Source organism: Hetaerina americana, unplaced genomic scaffold, assembly GCF_022747635.1.
Source record: "Hetaerina americana unplaced genomic scaffold, ioHetAmer1.1.p SCAF_17, whole genome shotgun sequence".
Taxonomy (NCBI): Eukaryota; Metazoa; Arthropoda; class Insecta; order Odonata; family Calopterygidae; genus Hetaerina; species Hetaerina americana.
The window spans coordinates 10,335,051-10,354,751 of record NW_027286730.1 but is presented as its reverse complement, the minus strand read 5'-3'; the positions used below and the strand labels follow the sequence as shown (position 1 = coordinate 10,354,751).

Genomic DNA, 19,701 nt, shown 5'->3' with positions numbered 1-19,701 from the left:
AAAGAAGTTACTGACCTGTTGGTTGAGGACAGGAGCATAATGGACGGCTGAGGGGTACAGAGACCCCCAGTGGCGGTTGAGTGCATGCAGCACTCTTAGCAAGCACAGCACTTCAAGAGAAGCATCCTGGATGGAAACACTGTCTGGAAGCCGAGAGCTAAGGAAATTCTTCAATGGAGAATGCAAAGCAGGGACAACACCTTCTGTACAAAAGAAAAGTTGTAATGCCAACAATATATTACTCTTTCAAAACACTTCCTTTACTTAAAATTAGCAATGCTGATGGTAAAATTATGAAAAAATTAGCACCCCCCCCCTTCCCTCCCCCCCCCCCCATTTACTTTTCCTAAAAAAAGGCATGAAAACTAATGGTCTATCATTTTTTAGTTTAATGGCTCACTGTGATGAGCACTGTTTGCATGGAAACATGATAAAATTATTCACCTCTGGCATGAAAAAAAATCCAGAAAATTACAATGTAATTCTTATGGCATATCTAATAACTGAGACCATATCTTTAGAAATTTATCCAAATATGTTTTTTATAAATAATCTGCATCACACTAACAGATAATAAACAAAAAGGATTCCAATTTTCATTTGGAAGACTTTTTTCCCCCTGCCACAATAACTATACTAACCATTCCAAAGGTCATCCCCTTTCCTGCGTGGGCTGTTCTTGCTGCTAGTTCCCTTCCCTTTACGACTACTTGAGCTGGAACCGCCTGGCTTGCTACTAGAGGTTGCTTCATCTTCTGGAACGGGTCTAAAAATAAAAATACTCTTTCGGTTACAAATTTACAATTTTACAAGTTAAGGAAAATTATTTTCAAAATACAATTTTTAATTTATCCAAACATTTTTGTGAGGCTTGAATATAATATTCTAGCTACAATTGAATAAACCAATGTTTAATTTGCATTTCAAAAAGTTTACTATAAAAGGAACTCTTAGAATAAAGAAATAATTTGCTGATACTCCATCCAGAGCACACAAAAATTTTATAGAAGAATTGAACACTAAGAAACCACTACCTTAGCCTAACTGACAATGCGCTGAAAGCACGCAAGAGAAAAATACATACCTATAATAGATTGTATGAGTTTGGACCCAAATTCCAGCATTTCCTAACGGAGCTTCACTGTCAGTGTCTGTCTCCGATTGATCATTTCCTATAGGACTGAACTGTCTAACAGCTTGATATACAGTCATATTGTATGGTAATACTTGCTCTCCCATTAAAAACTGCAACTTATGCCTTGCAGCCCCTTGACTTATAACAACAGCAGCCTGTAAAAGGGAAAGCAACGTCAAAATTCAAAAATCACCGAAAAGGCATCACACTATCACCTCAAATATTTTATTTATTGAGCATTTTAATTTTTTCTTTATTTAAAATTATCCACAAACAGCAAAGTTCTTGTCTTTCACAATTATTGTAAATTTGAAATAACAAGTAGGAAAACCATAAACTGTCAATCCCTAAGTGTAAGAAAACCTGCATATGTTTTATGCAAATTGAACCCATGTCCCCTGGATAAGCAGGTGAGAAGGTAGCCCTCCAGGCACCATGGTCAGTAAAAATTACTATTGATAATGAACATTTTGATGGCATTTGAACTGATGTACCATGGAATCTTGAACAACAAATGTCTTGGAACAACAAGCATTATTCGACATTGAATGTATTGCCCTATTATTTGCATGCTAATAAAATTGGCAACATTAAAGGATAGATATGAGAAATAGGCTCAAAATAGACCTTAACTATTCAGACATATATATTGAATCTACAGAGGCCATTTGGAACTATAAATGATTCAAAAACCAAATAATTAATCATAAAATGCATCCATATTTTATGACTAAGCAAAAATTTATCATTTGATTAAAATCTTGAACATCTACAGAATCTGCTCTCGCTGATTTTTCAGATAATCCATTGGATATGTTTATCATCCTGCTTATTACCAGCAGGATTAACAGCATAAGGGAGCCTCTAGTTAAATATACAGGTGCATTAAATGGCAAGAGATTAAAGCTGGAGATTTAAATGCTCTGAGTCAACTAGCTTCATTTAAATAGAGGAAATATACACAGGGTGCGACGCTTAAATCCAGACAAATTTCAATTTTAATTTCCCACCATATCGTAGTTCCACTGGAGGATTGCCTAGACATTTATGAAATCTATAGGCATTTAGTAAACAGTCATAACCTCAAATGCCTATATTCAGTACAAATGCAAAGTACAATTGAAGAGCCGCTATTATCGGTAGTGTTCACAGTATTTAAAAACTCACCAAAGTATCATCAATGTCCTCCTCACTGTTTTCATCATCTGAATCACCCGAGTCTTTGTCTCTGAGACGGCCATAACCACGGACAACCAAATATCGTTCTATAGCCTGCACCAAGGCTAATGGATCAATTTTAACTGTGCCTCCTTTCCATTGTTTAAGAATGGAACAGTCTGGATGGCGCTGAAGATTGCACTATCAAAAAAACATGTTGTTAAAATAAAAACATAAATAGCATTCATAAAAAAATAACATGCCCACCTATAAGACCATGGTTAGAATAATACCATTATTAATTTTACCAGCACCGTAAATACTCCTCTAACTTACAATAAATTCCTCTTCTGTAACTCCCCAAAAATTTAAATACTGATTATACTAAGCAGAAAGGTAAAAAAATATTAATAGAAGAGGGTTTTTGCACATTCAATATTCTCATCACTGAAAACAAGGAGTGATGGTGGTCCTTCCCTTTCCACCCATTGTTGATTTATTAAATAAACACAATTGCCTTACATTTTACATAAAAATATATGATGACAAAATTAAACATTTGAGTTTTAAGAACTTGTAATTTTAGCTTCGACCCTCACTGAAAATAATAATCATCTTCAGACTCCAAAGACCATATTATTAAAATTAAGGTATAAGATTCATTTTACGCTATGGTTGTTCAACATATATCAGATAGCACACAGGTTTCACAACCCTGTTTTATATTACAAAGAATTGAAATGAGATGATTTACATAGTATTATTTACCTAATGCAAAAAAAATTAATAATTAATTATTATGTTCATATGCATCAACAACTTATTTTTTTATCACAAAAATTCATCCACAGAATCAAGTAAAAAGTTTTGTTTGTATAGTGAATGACTCATACTAGTTCTACAGTGACATAAATACACTTTTCACCAATTTTTTGATTGGATATCACTGATGACCGCAATAAATGAATGCTAATTTTTTTATTAATGGCCAGCGAGGAGTGCAAAAAGGCACTTAAACAATTTTTATGATTAGGAAGATTTTATTATGCAACGTGCTCACTTAAGGGTCCCAGAAACAATAACATAAGTGACTCTTGAGTTGAAATGAGTTGTAAATCATTTTCACTACCTCAATTGACAAAGCATAGTAGAAAAATCCTATTAGGTACAAATATGTGTTTAAGCTTGTTGATTAACAGAGAAACATGAATTGAAAAACAGTCATTCTGATGAACATTACTTCTGGAAATGTAACTGTGGCCATATTATTGAATTAGCTATAATACAGAAGTAATTTCATATTGACCTGTGACCCTGAGTGGTTAATGACCTGCATTTTGACACAGTTGTTTCTGTTTGCTGTCAGCACATCAGTTATGCATCTCATCAATAAGATGTTGAATTAGATTTGAGAGAGAATTTAGGGACTTTTCTTTGACTATAAGAATGGGATCACATGCAATTAGTATAGACTTAATATTACATGAGGAATTTAGTAAAGGCAAATTATTAGCATGTGCTAAAAATTAAATTGGACCCAAGATTAATCATTGAGGTATAACAGTTGATGCTGAGCTGGAATTTAACATAAGATTCTCATTTCATAGAAAATATCAACTCTCTGGGACCTATTTCATAAAATGGGGTTTATCCAGATGGCATATACTGAAAGCCTTAGTAAGATCAGCAAACCAAATTAGAACCTTCCAGCTGCGGTCTAATGATTTCAATAGAAAATTCATAACAATGAGGAAAGTAAATTTAGTTAATCTACCTTTGGAATATCCCCATCCAGAATTTAATAAAATATTAAATTTGTCTCAGTAAGCACATGATCCTTGAAAACTAATTCAAATGATTTCTAGATCTGTGACAAAAGCCATATATCTATAATTTCCTCAAGCTTTTCTATCACCTTTCATTGGGAATATTGAAATAACTTGACTGGTTTTTAGGGCTTGGGGAGAAACTCCATTGGTTAGGGATTTATTAAGCATTAATAATAAAATATTGGTGTTGAATCACTGTAATCTAACAATAACTTTCTTGGAATATTATCCATACTTGGTGTGGAATTTCTACTGGCTCTTGGTATGCAAGAAAGAATCTATTTTATCACAAGGGTGCTACAACCGAGAGCAGGTAAAATTGTATATGTTGATGAGAGGGTCTATAAATTACTGTTACTTGGCTTCACTGGCCTTATGTCAGAAAATATCATTGAGATCATTAGAAAACATTTAACGATTGTTAATACGGTGGTTTTGATCATTGCACAAACTAGCTGTGTTCTGAAATTACCTCCTTGTAAGGTTTCCATCTATAATATGCCATATTTTTTAGTTTTATTGGATGCTGCTGTCAACCTTTTATTATTAAATTATTTTTTAGCTTCCTTGATTAAAGACATGTAAAGTCTTTTGGGTTGGAGAATATCCGAAGAAGCTTAAACTGAATAGTTCAGTTTGAACAAAAAGCATTTTTGTTTATATAACAGAAAGTTTTGCAATATATGGGGTTAGCCATGCCTTTTTATATGTTATACCAGTATTCTTCAACTGTAACTTTTGGCATTGCACTCTCAAACAAAAAGCAAAATTTAGTGCAAAATAGTCAAAACTGTCATCCATAGAATTAAATCCTTAATTTTTTCACCAATTCACACCTAAATTAACAAAATAATTCTAACAAACCTTTAATTGGTGAGTGTTGAAAAATTTTAGAGCACTCGTGCCACCTCGAGGCCCTCCTGTGCCAGCTGGTAAATCATGCACTTTTACGGGGAATTGCTCCAATTGTGACACACAACCGCTCAGCTTGGAGACAAGTGCAGATAAAGTGGCTGGATTCCAATCCTCTGGATATCTCCTGATAATCTCACCATTACATTCACCCACTAAACCATTCTTGGAATCCATCTGCAAGACCAGAGAATTTAGGAAAATTAAAAATGATTTTAAATTATAGTAAAAAGCACTTTGGGTTGAGATAGACATCTCAAATGCCTTCACAGCTGAATAAATGGGTATATCACAGATATAACTTGAATCAAGAGGTTTCCTCATCCAGCTTTCTGGAGATCTGGAACTGAAATTGAAACCATTTACCAACCATGGTTTCAACATAAACATGGATGAATAATCTATGGGCAAAGTCAGCAAATCTGTCATCACATTATTAGTAAAAACGTTTAGTCAATAAAAGTTGATTTTTATACATCTTGTGAATGTGCGAATTTAAATTATAGTTACCCAAATAAGTCATAAGAAATGTCAGCAAACTTCAATTTAATACACCACTAATTCCAATTCTAAATAAGCCATTCCATAGCCTTCAGAATAATAAGAAATATTTTTTCCAACTTAAACCACTCTGAGATTTTATCATTACAAATTATTACTAAAAATATTGCCTTTTATTTGTGCAGTTGATTGAAAAGCAACACTGCAAAAGGATAGAAATTAATACTTAAAAGCCCAAAAATGAGGTAAGCATTATTTTGGGAAACTACTGACAACAAGAGCAAATCAAGAATTACTGGAATGCTAACAAAAAATATGAAACTACCATCACTTCATATTTTATTATGATATTTAACTTATAAATGTAATCTTTTCTTTGCAGAACTTATAATTAAAAATATTATTAACGGGCAACTCACTGGACATCCAGAAAAGATATGAAGGAACATGCGAAGTTTATCATCACGACTGATGCTCTGGCTGGCAGGCACCAATGCAGCACCATGTGAAACTGTGGATGGATATGAGGTATTTCCATGTGGGATTTCATCAGTAATAAATCTCAAAAGGGCACGAATAAGCCCACTGTGATTGACCTCAAATGGCGATATATCAGATTCTATCACAATGTCTCGGAGTTCTCGGAGGGCTTCCAACGCTTCCTCAGGCTGAAAAAAATGAGAAATTATAAAATAAGAACTAACCTTCAAAAGGATTTTACCCAAATTTTGATCACATTACACATTCTAGTGAATTAAAAACAATGTTTAGTAATGTTTGCTCATTGGTTAAATTAAATGTAATGAATGTCAAGCATAATCATTGAAATAATACACATTAAAGGTAAGTAGCACAAACTCTTCAAATAGAAATTCTTAAAATAAATAGCAACACAAAACATAAATTATGAACAATTTATATCATTTTAGTTTAAAATATATAAAACGTATTTCTTATTTCTGAAAGAAATGATGTACTGCACTTAATCTTTTAATAACTGGAACAACATACCCTTTGATTAAGATGCTCAATGGCAAAGGTCAAACGTGAAAGAACATTTAGAGCAGGATGAGGAGGACCTAAGCCCTCATTTGTACAGTGGGCCTCAACAAAACGAGCAGCTTGTTCACGAACCCAAGCTCTGGCTTTCTCTTTGTTCCCAGCAGTCAAATTCGGGCTGCTGGATGACTTAGACAGGGAAGAATCCTGAGAAAAAATGAATTAATATCAGGTAATTTCAAGCAAGATATAAACACTTACTAAAAAAACGATATTGGTCATCATTGTAAAATGACTCACTATAATTCTGAAACTCATAAGTCTAATGAAATAAAAACTAACAGACATTCATGGGAGTAGGATGATAATTCACATGAAATATAACTTTAATAGTAGCAGTAGTTTTTATGGGAGGGAACCGACAGTTGACATCATTTGCACCATTAGGGATGGACAGGAAAGGATGAAGGGTGGAGAGAAATCTGGCATCAGCATTAGCCTACTCTTAACAAAAGGTGTCAAGGGGCCCTCAGCTAAATGTCCCATCCAACTGATACCGTACTCACTTTAAGTGCCCTCCACAAAGCACCTCAAGTAGGGATCAAGACACCACTAAAAAAAACTTGCCGCCACTGGATTCAAACCCAGTATAATAACCACCACACATATTAGGTATTATGCATAAGTATTTTGAAATTCTTGAGAACTTGTTTCATCAGTGGCACTAAACGTTACCAGAGAAAAATCTCAGAGCCCTGGAAAGCATTTGTGTTCCATATAAGGTTATAAATTTTCAAAAGATTGGAAGTTATAATAGATTGCATTTTTTATTCAAAGACATTTGAAATATATAAGAGATTTCAATATTTTATCCTTCATTTTTCTAATCCAAATTACATCATTTGAACAATGTAAGTTCTAACATTCAGTACATGCATCTCATATGCTTAAAAAGAATGTTGCTCAAAATAAGTTAGGATAGTGATTGGAGGTACATATCCCCCTCCTTGGTAAAAAGTTATTTAAACATGATGAATTTTTACACCACAAAGATCAATCATAATTTATATAGGATTAAATTATAGTAACAAGTAAATTATTGTAATATTTGATTCCAAATAACAGCAGTTTGACTGGATTCTTTTTCAGCTGGAATAAAATATTTTTTAACTGATTACAGTTTTCCAAATTGTCACAAAACAAATACTTTCATTTATATATTACACCAATCATGATTGTTCAAGTTTTCAAGTTCAGTCTTAATGAAAAGTAAAGAATGATTTTATGTGATGTCCACCATTATGATACTACAACCCCACATTAAATACCTGAAAATGACTGGCAAACAAGTAATTAAGAAATGTGCTTTTAAAATTTAATGTTTATACAAATATTTTTCTCAAGAAAACCTTTGAAATTCTAAAAATACTGCCCTTAGAGAAATGCCTCCAAAAATATGCCTTGGAAGTTCTTACCTTATGATAAGGACGATCAGATATTCCAGAGGCAGATGATGGATTCAGGTTGCGACCCCATCGAGCTGGATTAAGACTGGCCAGGAAACTTGATGTCTTGGAAGTTGCCCCTGAAAAGCGTGATCTCCCACCGGTAGGAGTGGAGCGGCCTCCGGAGTCACGCCCTGAACCAGAACCTGCACCACTGTTGCCACCAACACCACCTCCACTGACTGACGTGGCTATGTGACAAAGAGGGATAAGCCCTTTGATAACATGATTAAAGGAGAAGAATCACATGTAAACAGGCCAGACATTATGAAACAAGACTGGCAGGAAAAAAGGTGCTTCACTTAAAGAACAAGAACGTTTAATGATAAAAAGAACACCAATAATGGCAAAAATTATCATTTGAAATAATATTCCTAATTGCTCGAACTTGCTGAATGACTATTTTATAATACTGCTTCAATGCCATTTGCAAACTAATTTTTCTCTCATTTGCAATATTTGATAAGCCCAAACATAGTTTGCATCTTTGAATCATGCTGATCAGCAAAAACTTATACCCTTATGTCTCCAGATTCATCATTTCCAATTGACTTCATTCCAGCCAATTTTATTTTTAGTAAATGGCATTTTCACCAACGAACAAGTAAAACGGAGAGAAACTGAGTCTGGGGAAAATGGGAGAGAAGGTATCATTAGCATCATCTCAGAAAACCTGTGATGATATACCATATGAGGCCAGTTGCCAATCCGCAAATGGACTAGATGCAAGCCTCTACTTTATTTGCCTCTCTGTGAGTCAGGGGAAAATGACAACTTCAATCATAACTAGATTTTAAAAGGAATAAATGCTATATTCATATAACGTCAGCTCTTACGATTGTAGAGGAATTCAAGAATGACATCTTTTCAAGCTCCGAGGCTACACATTTGCAAAGTTTTAGGAATACTTTCCCTTCAAATGAAGTATTTACCTTTGGAAAAGAGATCTTGCATGACTGAGGAAGACAAAGTGTTGTCCTCTTGTCTTGTTTTTCTACTTGAAGACATAGCTCGTTTTGGAGTTCTCTTTCTTTTTAGAACATCACTGAGTCTCCTACAACAAATAAAATGAAACATTAATTAAAAAAAAACCATATCATAGCTGATTCATTAATATTTCTTACGCAAAAATTATCACTAACAATGTAGCAAATGAAAATATTTATAAAATTCATGAAGTAATAAATTATGAAACTACACTATCAGACACCCTGTTCAAATCTTAAAAGTTTCACATCGTATACAGCAAAAGATAAAATTAAAATTTAAGAAAGTTTCATGATGGTACAACAACAACATTTACATCTCCCAGAATAAAATCTTGCATTCTTCTACAGAAAACCACCCACTAACAATATTTTAACATTTCAGTAAAATATGTTCATATACAAGCAACTGTACCTTACAGATTTTACTTTTCACTTTCATTAATGTCACTTGAATTAGGTATTATACACAAAAGAGAAAGAGCAATTGAATTTTTAGCAAAAGTCACATTTTCACATAAGATTTCACAAGGACACTTTGAGGATTTAGATAATCCATACCATCTCAAAAAAGAATCAGAATAATGTGAATGAATAAATTAGAAGAGGTGCAAGCCAATATGTTTGTGCTTAGGTACATCTAAAATGTAAATATGCACACAATCATATTAGGTGATAATCACACTGTAAAAAGAATTTGGTTCATTAACACCTCTGCATTTTCAGTTGCTATATTTAAATAATAGCTGAAAATCCATATCACCCATACTTGCTTCATTTTTGAAATACACAAATCACTCAAGCACATTACAATTTTGTTTTCCTTGAATGGAGTTTCCCAATGTCGGTTAGCTTAAAAGTAATTGAACATGATGATTTCTCAATTCTTTATCTATGATCAACCATTATTCTTTTTTCTCCTTCCCCAAAACTCATCTACGGTCACAGCATATTGTAATAAAGCATCTAAGCCAGCCACTTTAATTATGTTTCTGCTGACTTCTACCTTAAATTGATACATGAAGGAGATAAATATTTATATCACAGCATGAAATTTAATTTAACATTTTAATAAGTGCAATAAAGTCTTGTGTACATTGTAAAATCCCATTCTTATTTACCACCAACTATTCACCAAACTATTAGAAATATTAATAAAAATGTTATTTTAAATACAAACAATGAATCTAAATGAATTTAAACTAAGCTGGACACAGTTAATTAATTATGGGTGCCTGAGCTGTTCTTTACAAATTTATCACTACAATTTGCATGCATAAAAACAACTCAAAGAGTAAAAACAGCAACACTGTCGCTGGTTGTGTGAAACTTACAGTGAAACCTCTCTGTGGCGGCCACCCACAGTTCCAACAGAAAGTGGCCACTTGGAGGGGTGACCGCAGATAAGGGGGTGGTCCCTACATGTGAGACAGTAGGTTCAGACAAAAACATGCATGCAGTCACAAAAAATGACAATCACATCAATAAAACATTTTATTCCACCACATCAAACAGCAATGGGAATCACTAGCATCGACTTTTAAGTCTACACCAGTGATGGGCAGGGGAGCACCCCCATCGGCATGCTCACACCAAGGATTATTTTCCCAGTTGCCACCTTAACTCCAATCCCACTTGAAATACCCATTTAAGGACAAACCAATCTTCACAGCATATTCTTATCATTCACACCACCACCAATCACAATGCCTCTGAGGAAGACATTATTTTTAGAGTATTACTGAGAGTGAAGCTACTACCCACTTCAAGACATCCTGCAAGGGGTCATGGTATTAGGGGAGTGCAGTTTGGAGTGACGACTTAGAATAAAAATCTCAGTTTCAGAGGAGGATCAAATGCATGAGAGTTGAAAATCCAGGCAACAGCATATGAAATTTGACGGAGGGAAACCATACATGTTCAATTATAGTTTGAATATTTGCTGGAGTTAATTTTTATATTTAAAATACTGATTTGTCTTTGGTCTGAATAATAGCCAATAGTAAGAAATAAACACATGAAGGGAAAGCCCAAAATATTTTTAGAAAGCTATGAAAATTAATTGGCTGGGACATGAAGAGTTTCACCATACCATTTGGTGAACATAAAATATGAACTTAATGGACTAATACTTGGAGTGATAATTGACCTCAAAAATCATCATACTTAATTAATGACAAGCTGAAGGCAGGCCTTCATTAGGCTCAACAGGAAGAAATTTTATCAGTAAACAGATATGGTATAACATGATATGATACAAGGGGTTAATTTAATGCCCTTTGCTCCCAAATAAAAGAATCCTCCAGGGATATGAGAGACTGAATTTTCACCACCAATTTATGAAAAGGATGAATCACAGTGGACATTAATTAAAATGGGTCCTGGTTATATAGTGATATTTTCAAAATTTTACACAATTATAATAACTCAGGAATTCATGTATAAATATTAACCCTTTTGCTGCTGTGAGCATACCGAATATGAATACAGTCACAAAAGAACTTCTTTTTTCCTTTTTCCACATTCTCACTCTTTACGAGTGGAAGAAGCAGGCTAATACCGTCCATCAATTAATACCATTTTTATCAAATGTTATCGAGTTCAGCCATTCAAACTAAGACCATTTTGCATGTATCTTTGTTTAGCGTCATTATGTCATATATCGCCTTATAGTGACCATAGTACAGCCACATAGTGACCCACACACATTATTTACTCCACATGGTTTCCATTTTGACTCATCCACCTCTGATGCATGAGAAAACTGGAGCAATACCAAAAATAGTTGTAAAAGTTACTACTTTGGGTTATTATTTGATAATTACCTGACTGATTGTATTTTGACAGAGACTAATAATAACCCAGTGAATACAGTGAATGTGTCTCTCATGTCACCAAAATCCAAAAGTATGGTAATCACAGATTACCATACTTTTGTCTGTGATTACCATACTTTGAAATTTCATCCACAATTGTTTTGCCTAAAATTAATTAACAAAACTTTTCTGTGAATTAAAACATTGAATCTAGGTAAATTTTATTGATTACCTCTATCAATTTGAAATCGAGAATGATAAAAGGATATGGAGACATGATACCCTCACTTTTTGCTGCATGTGATAAGTACTTTATTGGAAAGTAAGCCACAGCAGAAGGGTTAATATTTTGACATTATTTGAAAATATTACACAAATATGCCATCATTCTTTCAGTTGTACCATTTTGGCAAAAACCTCACTTCACAGTTAACTTTTCTAACAGGTCACAAGAAATGTGCAACAAATAAATTGTAGACACATTGTATGAATAGAAGTTATAATGATAATTTGGCTTCAAATAACCCAGAGTACTGTTCAATAAGAATCAACAAATGGATAGACTAAAATAATCTTTACTCAAATTATTCCCGACACAAATTGTACATAAGGTACTGTCTCATTTCAGCAAAGGAAAGCACTAAGTGTAGAGCTTTAAAATTAGTAGTCGGCTAACATAAATTGATGACTTTTAAATGAACACTTAGGGCATGATACATGGTGGAGCACCATTGACAAAATGAAGTGATGAGTAAATAGCAAAAAATAAATAAGCAATGACTTGTCTAAAATGAACACAATACAGTTTTAGAAAAACAACTACATCAACAGGATCACACATTTAAAACTTTACATATCCCAGTTTACATTGTAGTTTTAAATACTTCTTACTTATGAGAGTGATATCATGCCATTTTGTCCCAACTGAACAACTAAGCCACTTCTCAAACTATTCCTAATGAATGAAAAATGTTTTAATTGGCTAAAACAAGAGACCATTTATTGACACACACCTAATTCAGCAAATGCTATTCCAATTTACAGGCTATGAGGGATCATAAAACCAACATGAAAATCTACTCTATTATGTAGAAATTTCAGGAAATATTTCAACCATTTCATCATTGAAATCAATATATGGTGGTTATATATTTTTTTAAATACATAGCACTCATTCGAGGAACCTACTCTGTGGCGAAGTGAGGAAGACCTGCTTTTATGAAGCTTAAAATGCTGTCAATTGCCTAATAAATCCTAATTGCTATCATATCAATTCTGATTCAATGATTTAAAAATTAGCACATGTCAAATGTTTGTGCTGTTTATCAAATCTTCTAAATTGGTACAGAATATCAAAGAAGTATGAAATGCTACCACTTTAAAATTAAGCATGGCCTGATACATAACTATCATGTTCAGTCACTGTGCTTCTTAAGAAATAAAATATTTGAATTAAAAAACTAGACAGATGGCATACCATCTTTAAATATCAGTGGTGAATATATGTAAGTGGAATTTATCTGATTGAATACTTCAAATATTCTTGGAGTTGTTAAAGCAAAAATTCAACAGAAGATAAGTTTCCACCTGTTGATTGCTAATTGATATGAAAGGGGATCCTTAAAGTTTCACCTAATTAACTGCATCTCTAAAAAATGATGTAGGATAGGAATGGCACAATTTTTAAAATTCTCTGAGATGTGTAGCACACATCATCATAAAAAAATTAAAAACTAACAAAAATAATTATGATTGATTCTGTCTAAGTAACTTTGCAGGTATAAACGTATGAAAAAAGTTATTTTAAATTTAAGAAAGACAATGAATTGGGAAAACTCGAGAAATTGTTCCACTGTCTCATTACGGATAGTTTTTGTTTTCATTCTTAAGCCTTTATCAAGGGACTAGCTGAAATTGTGGCATATTACTTTCTCAACATCTTCATACACTTTTACAGAATATTTAGCAAGAGCATCTGCAAACTTAATACTCCTGTATAATAGCCAAATGGCCCATACTGACACACACTTTTCACTGCGGAAACATGGTTACTATTGATTGTTTCTTTAACTATTAAAAGAAAAAATATAATAACACAATGACAAATTCATGAAAAAATAAATTAAGCTGCAATCACTTAGTGACAAGCACAAAAATATCCAATACCAAGGGTTAATATCTTACTTCTATACCAATCACAGAGTTAGTAAAAGAATATAACATACAAGCTGTATTTTGTATAATATAGTATTGCCAGCCCACTGCATTGTTGCAGAGTGAGATGTGACTTTCTTCCCGAGTTAAAAGACACATCTACATGAGAAAAATTTGGTTGATGAATAGTTGAATTTTAGATTTTAAAATTTTGTCTGGTATCTTGATTGGCTGTTGGTCTATGAGTATGGTATCTTCATTCCCAGTATTGCAAACTCAATTCAAGTGTATACAATAATTTGGTAGCACAGTTTAATTTTATGAAAATGGCAACACACAGCGAATATGATAATTTCAAGCTACAAAATGTAACATCATGAGTTACATATGCTTTTCAGTTAAGCAATAATAATAGGTGATGTTATTGGTGATTTATTAACAGCTGTATGCTATTCTTTTTAGTACGGAAATACAAGTTTGTACAATAAAGAGTGATTATAAATTCTTATTCCATTAATGGTGCAAACATATATTTTTCTGTTGTTTTCCTAACTCAATGTGCAATTATATGCAGCACTGGTTTCATTGATTTGGCATCAGAACTGCTCAGTTCATCCATGACAATGAAAAAGATAATATGTGACATGGAAATTTTGCTTGCCCTGTGAAATTGTCATTTGGGATTAATGAAACACTACACAAGGCTAATAATGTCTTTTTTCCTAGAGCACTCTGAGAAGATGCTTAAAATGTTTAAATATGTAAAATATCAATTTCAAAGTGAGGTGGATCTGGATCTCAAGTCATTGCTATAATGTAAGTAAGCATTAACACCCGCAGCTATTTTGGGATCATAATATAACAATAAAGAGCACAATTCAGAAATATTGATAACTTTCTTGGGTGTAATCTGCATTTGGCAACAAAAATTTTAAATGAGCATTGTTTGAGCATGTTGGGTTTATTGAAAACCAACACCACATTGTGATTATCTTAAATTTGAAAAATAAAAAATTTGCAACTTCCACTAAATTTTATAAACGTTTTAACTAAAATTCAGTGGAACTTACAAAGTTTCAATTTTTCAAATTCATAATAAATTCCATTAAGTTGAGACAAACATCAATGAAGTTGTGATTAGCTTGTTAAAATCAATGTGAAGTGTGCTCTTTATCATCCCATTAGTCCAGACCTAGTCCTATTTTTTGCTGTTCTCCAAATCAAAAAAACACCTACTTTGAAAGAGTTGATCATGAGAAGCAGGCATAGGCAAAATGAACATGTTTCAAATTGAAACAGCTGGCGCTGATATAACACTGGAGTTCAAACGAAGGAATTTGTATCCTATACATACATCACACATTACACCAAAAATATAAAATTATTTAATTTTCGCACAAAAATTATGTGAATAAAAGGTTTATGCAACTTTACTGAACAGCCTTAGATGTAGAATATGTCGAACTGTAGAAAGGGTATCAATGATATACTGGATGACTATTTGGAAAAGTAACTGACATCATGTATAGACTTTTTGACAAAATATTGCATTTCATCAGGAGACCAAGTTGTTAAGATTGGATTATTGACTCTCAAAATCTCATTCCTTTAGCACAGTTGCAGAAATGAACATGCACAATATAAATGCATAGTAGCAGATTACTTTGTTAAAAGTTACTGCTATGGCATCTCTGGCAGTTTCTTAGAGTATGCAAAACATAACTCCTATAGGTAAAATTGGAGGGGTCTTCTTTGTTTGACATATGCCTGGCAAATGATATTACCATGCAGAAGTTATCTACATCATACTGTGGCAAGATTTATAATTTACCATTGATACGATAAAAAGTAGAGGCCTGGCTTTGCAAATAAGTTATAAAGCTCTGGCTTAGGCACATTCATGTCGCAGAATGAAAAGAAACTAAGACATTTTATACTTGTGAGCGTGAAACTTTTACATCTCATGCTTCTCTAAACTATTCTTATTCAGCTATTTTTTTTGGAGCAAAGCATGGCAGTGGGCAGTCAGGCACCATTTGAATCACAACAAATTAAACCAAAATATGAGATACACAGAGTCATATTAAAGGCACATTTAAAATCCATTCTAAATCCATTCTCAATGCATTGCCTTGATGCTAAAATAATGATAACCCAACTGAATATATGGCAAAAATCATGAAAAAAGGGAAGGGAAATTTGTTAATTTTGCTTCTTAACTTCTAGTGGACTTCTCGTGTTCCTTGCCTTCATTAAATGCTACCATAGTGCTACTATGGTAGCATTTAATGAAGTACACTAGTACACACTAAATAATAAATGGCAATTTTTCAGGTAAAAACAAACAATATTTTCATGAGAAATAAGATAACTTTGTACATATAAACATTTTGAGACAAAAAAACTAACAGGTCAAAAAACAATATTTAACAGGTACTCACTGCTATATATTGCAAGAGATCTGAATGTTCATGAGGCAAACATTATTTAACTTGTTAAGACAAACAAAAGCAATAGTATTTTTTATACTTTTGAACATTCACATATTGAAAGCAAATCAAAGACATCTTTTAGTGAAATATATTCAATTACACTTGTGGAAAGCTAAGAGAAAAGGGCATTTTCTATATAATTCTACTTACAGCTGAGATGGATGAACAGCTGTGTCTTCCATGGCGGCATCCAAGAGTCTCCGATCCGGTGGGTTAACTGGAGAGTGGAAGAAGAGGCCTGGTGGAGGAGGAGGGGGAGCAACGGCACCTGAGAAGCTTCCATTGGGACTTGCCGAAACAGAAGGTGGGGCTACCATTGGCACCAAGGCCGGTAGACCACCACAGAAGGAAGTATAAGGGGAAGAAGAGGAGGAAGAAGAAGATGATGATGGACCTTGGCAACATGGAGGAATTGGAGGGAGAGGGGGTGCAGGAACTAAGACTGTATGTGAAGGACCAGGTTGCAGGTGGTGAGGGTGAGAGCTCATAACCTGGAGCTGAGGATGTAACATCTGATGAGAAGAGTGGGGAGGGTGGTTGGGGGTACTGTCTCCCACTTTGGTTGGTGAGACCCCAAGAGGCGTGTCTGGATCAGCTAACTGCTTAATTTGGTGCATGACACCTTCTCTACGGAAGTGGACCCCAAAAACATCAGGCAATTTGTGCATCAATATCTCAGCCATTTGAAGGGCTCCTACAACTATTCTTAGGTCTTGCGAGGCCATCATTCCAGCAATGTGACTTGAAACTACTTGGTTCTTCAGCACTTCCTGTAATGAGGAATTTTTTCATAAGAAAAGAATGATTCCAACAAATTGAAAATGGATCAAGTTTTCTTGGGTCTTCCACCAGGTCAGGGGTCCCAATTTCCAATTTAAAAACAGATTCAAAATGGAACTCCTGACCCGGTTGAATACCCAAGGAAAGCACCAGATCATACTTCAAGTGAAAAATTAACAACTTTTGATTACTTTTTAACTGTAAGAAGCTCAAGAGTGATTGACATTTTTAATGGTGTAATGTAAGTGTTACCTTGTCAATGTGGGTAATGAAAAATGTAAATGAATTTTAACCACAGGGGGCTATTTTCCCATTCTTCAAATCTCTTTACAAGTCCTCTAATTTCAACCTTTCATTTAAAAAAATGATTTTAAATCACTTAGAATAAAATGTGATTTCATAGGCACTAGAACAAATATTCGAAGTTCCCATATGAACAGGCCACTGATATTAGCCAATAAGGTACAAGAAACTCGTAAGAAATATACCGTCAGTATTGTCAGTGAAAAATGTCAATCAAACTTAATAACTAACGTAATTACAAACTGTAATGATATAATGGATCCCAATTATTAATATTGTGAGAAGGAGCAGAGATTATAAAAGGGCAACATTACATTATAATAACCAATAAATAAATTCATAATTTTTCATGCTTACAAATACTGAAAATAACTAATGGTTTCACAGGGGCCTCTCTTATGGCTCATAATACATTTAATTACCTTGAGCAAATCTGCCGACGCATAGTACACCATTCGGAGGAGAGCTCTCAAGCACTTGCACCGCACAGCAGGTCCCGCTGAGGAGCTGTATACCTCGTAAAGTACTGAGAACAGAGATCGGATGAAGGAAGAGGCTCCAGCTGGTCCCTTCTCATCCCTGAGGCATGCCACTCGGGCATCAGTGGCACAGGTGAGGTAGGAGACTCCTAACGGAGGAGCACTCGGGACTGGGATGGGTGATGATGCCATTGGTGGAGGTGGCGGAGGAGCTGGTGGACTGACTCGCCGCTGAACAGGCCTTGTGGTACCCGTGTCTTCATTGATTTGCTGCATTGAGTGAAAGTCAATGGTGTATGTTCGACCCAAAGTGGACAAACTGATTTCATCCTCCCCAGACTGGTGTGCAGCCTGCCAAAAAAAAATTTACATTGAATCTCTCCACACCATGTCAAAACCATTAAAGGTAAATCTTATCCCCATTGAATAGTGAAATAGAAAACTATGAATAGTAAAACAAAAATTCAACGGCACACTATCCACTTCTCAACAACATTCAGTTAACTCAGGGTCAGAAAACCTATCATTGTATGGTAGACTACGGCTAATAACAAAAAACAATCATCTAAATGTTATTTCTTCAGTACAAAAAAACAACCAAGTCATGAATAACAACCTAGACATCTCCATATTTATGATCCATTCCACCAAATAAGAGTCAAAATTAAGGTGATTATGTCCTATTAGTACTATTTACTCACACGCAACAAATTCTATGCCAGAAGAAACACAATGGGAGATAGAGAAAGCAGTTATGAGGCAATGAATTACAATATATTCTACCAGATACAAGGCTAAACAAATGAATAAAATGCTTATTCATATTTTAAGTGGATTTATGAGATCCTCTCATCCTAACATGTATCAGAAGCACTTGTTTAGGACATTCACCTAAATTTTCACCCTCAACAATGATGAAAGTGATAATCTTCTACATGAACATAACCTCAACTTAGATTCAAGGAAAGGATGACACTGAACCATTAATATTAAAGAAAATTATGTGCGAAGGGGAGGCAGCAGACGAGAGGAGAAACAGAGGGGAGAGTAAGTTGAGGGAGTGATTAGAGAGAGGTAGTTGCAGGTGATTTTAAAATTCTTTTTGAATTTTGGAAACCCCAGAAGGGAGATAATATACATTTCATGAACTCTGAAATCAAATTTTCCATCCCACTCCTGGAATGCAATTTATTTAATGTCTCCTAAATTTTACTCAAATTTATTGCGGTAAAATGAAACCTGTTACCTCAATTATGCGTGAATCAATGACACCATAAGGGTGCCAGAGGTTGCGATCATCCCTCCATTGCCATTGTACGGTGTCTTGGTGAGTGACTGGAGCCCGCTCCAGCAATGCATCAACACTGAATATACCATCAGTAGGAAGACGAGGCATCAGTTCTCCAATGAGGCAGGTTATTTCATACAACTCTTGTGGGCTTCTGGGTATAAGTTCCACCTATAAAATTTCAGAAGTTGGGAATTTTTTTAAACCATTTATCTTACAGAATACAATTGCTACCAATGTTATTGACATGATTTATTGATTTTCTCTCAAAAGAAAAAATACAAGGCTTGAACATTTATATCATAGAACATTAAGTTTATTCATAAACAGGACAAGTTTATAATGCACAGTAAACCCTCAATTA

The 19,701-nt window shown here is 34.1% G+C and overlaps 1 protein-coding gene across 6 annotated transcripts in view; it reads right to left on the bottom strand.

Moving 5' to 3' along the window:
• ctrip (E3 ubiquitin-protein ligase ctrip) overlaps nucleotides 1-19,701 on the bottom strand; it is a 75,367-nt gene that overhangs the window by 12,561 nt on the left and 43,105 nt on the right. For 5 of the 6 annotated variants that reach the window (XM_071584259.1, XM_071584258.1, XM_071584261.1 and 2 more), the window contains 13 exons: nucleotides 19,296-19,508; nucleotides 17,993-18,400; nucleotides 16,638-17,257; nucleotides 10,360-10,443; nucleotides 8,972-9,093; nucleotides 8,010-8,230; nucleotides 6,547-6,741; nucleotides 5,955-6,203; nucleotides 4,987-5,211; nucleotides 2,303-2,494; nucleotides 1,085-1,290; nucleotides 642-766; nucleotides 16-203 (listed from right to left, as the gene is read on the bottom strand). In XM_071584259.1, coding sequence (XP_071440360.1) covers nucleotides 16-203; nucleotides 642-766; nucleotides 1,085-1,290; nucleotides 2,303-2,494; nucleotides 4,987-5,211; nucleotides 5,955-6,203; nucleotides 6,547-6,741; nucleotides 8,010-8,230; nucleotides 8,972-9,093; nucleotides 10,360-10,443; nucleotides 16,638-17,257; nucleotides 17,993-18,400; nucleotides 19,296-19,508 — 3,048 coding nt within the window. The remainder of the gene's footprint in view (nucleotides 1-15; nucleotides 204-641; nucleotides 767-1,084; nucleotides 1,291-2,302; nucleotides 2,495-4,986; nucleotides 5,212-5,954; nucleotides 6,204-6,546; nucleotides 6,742-8,009; nucleotides 8,231-8,971; nucleotides 9,094-10,359; nucleotides 10,444-16,637; nucleotides 17,258-17,992; nucleotides 18,401-19,295; nucleotides 19,509-19,701) is intronic. The other variant, XM_071584262.1, reaches the window with a different exon arrangement.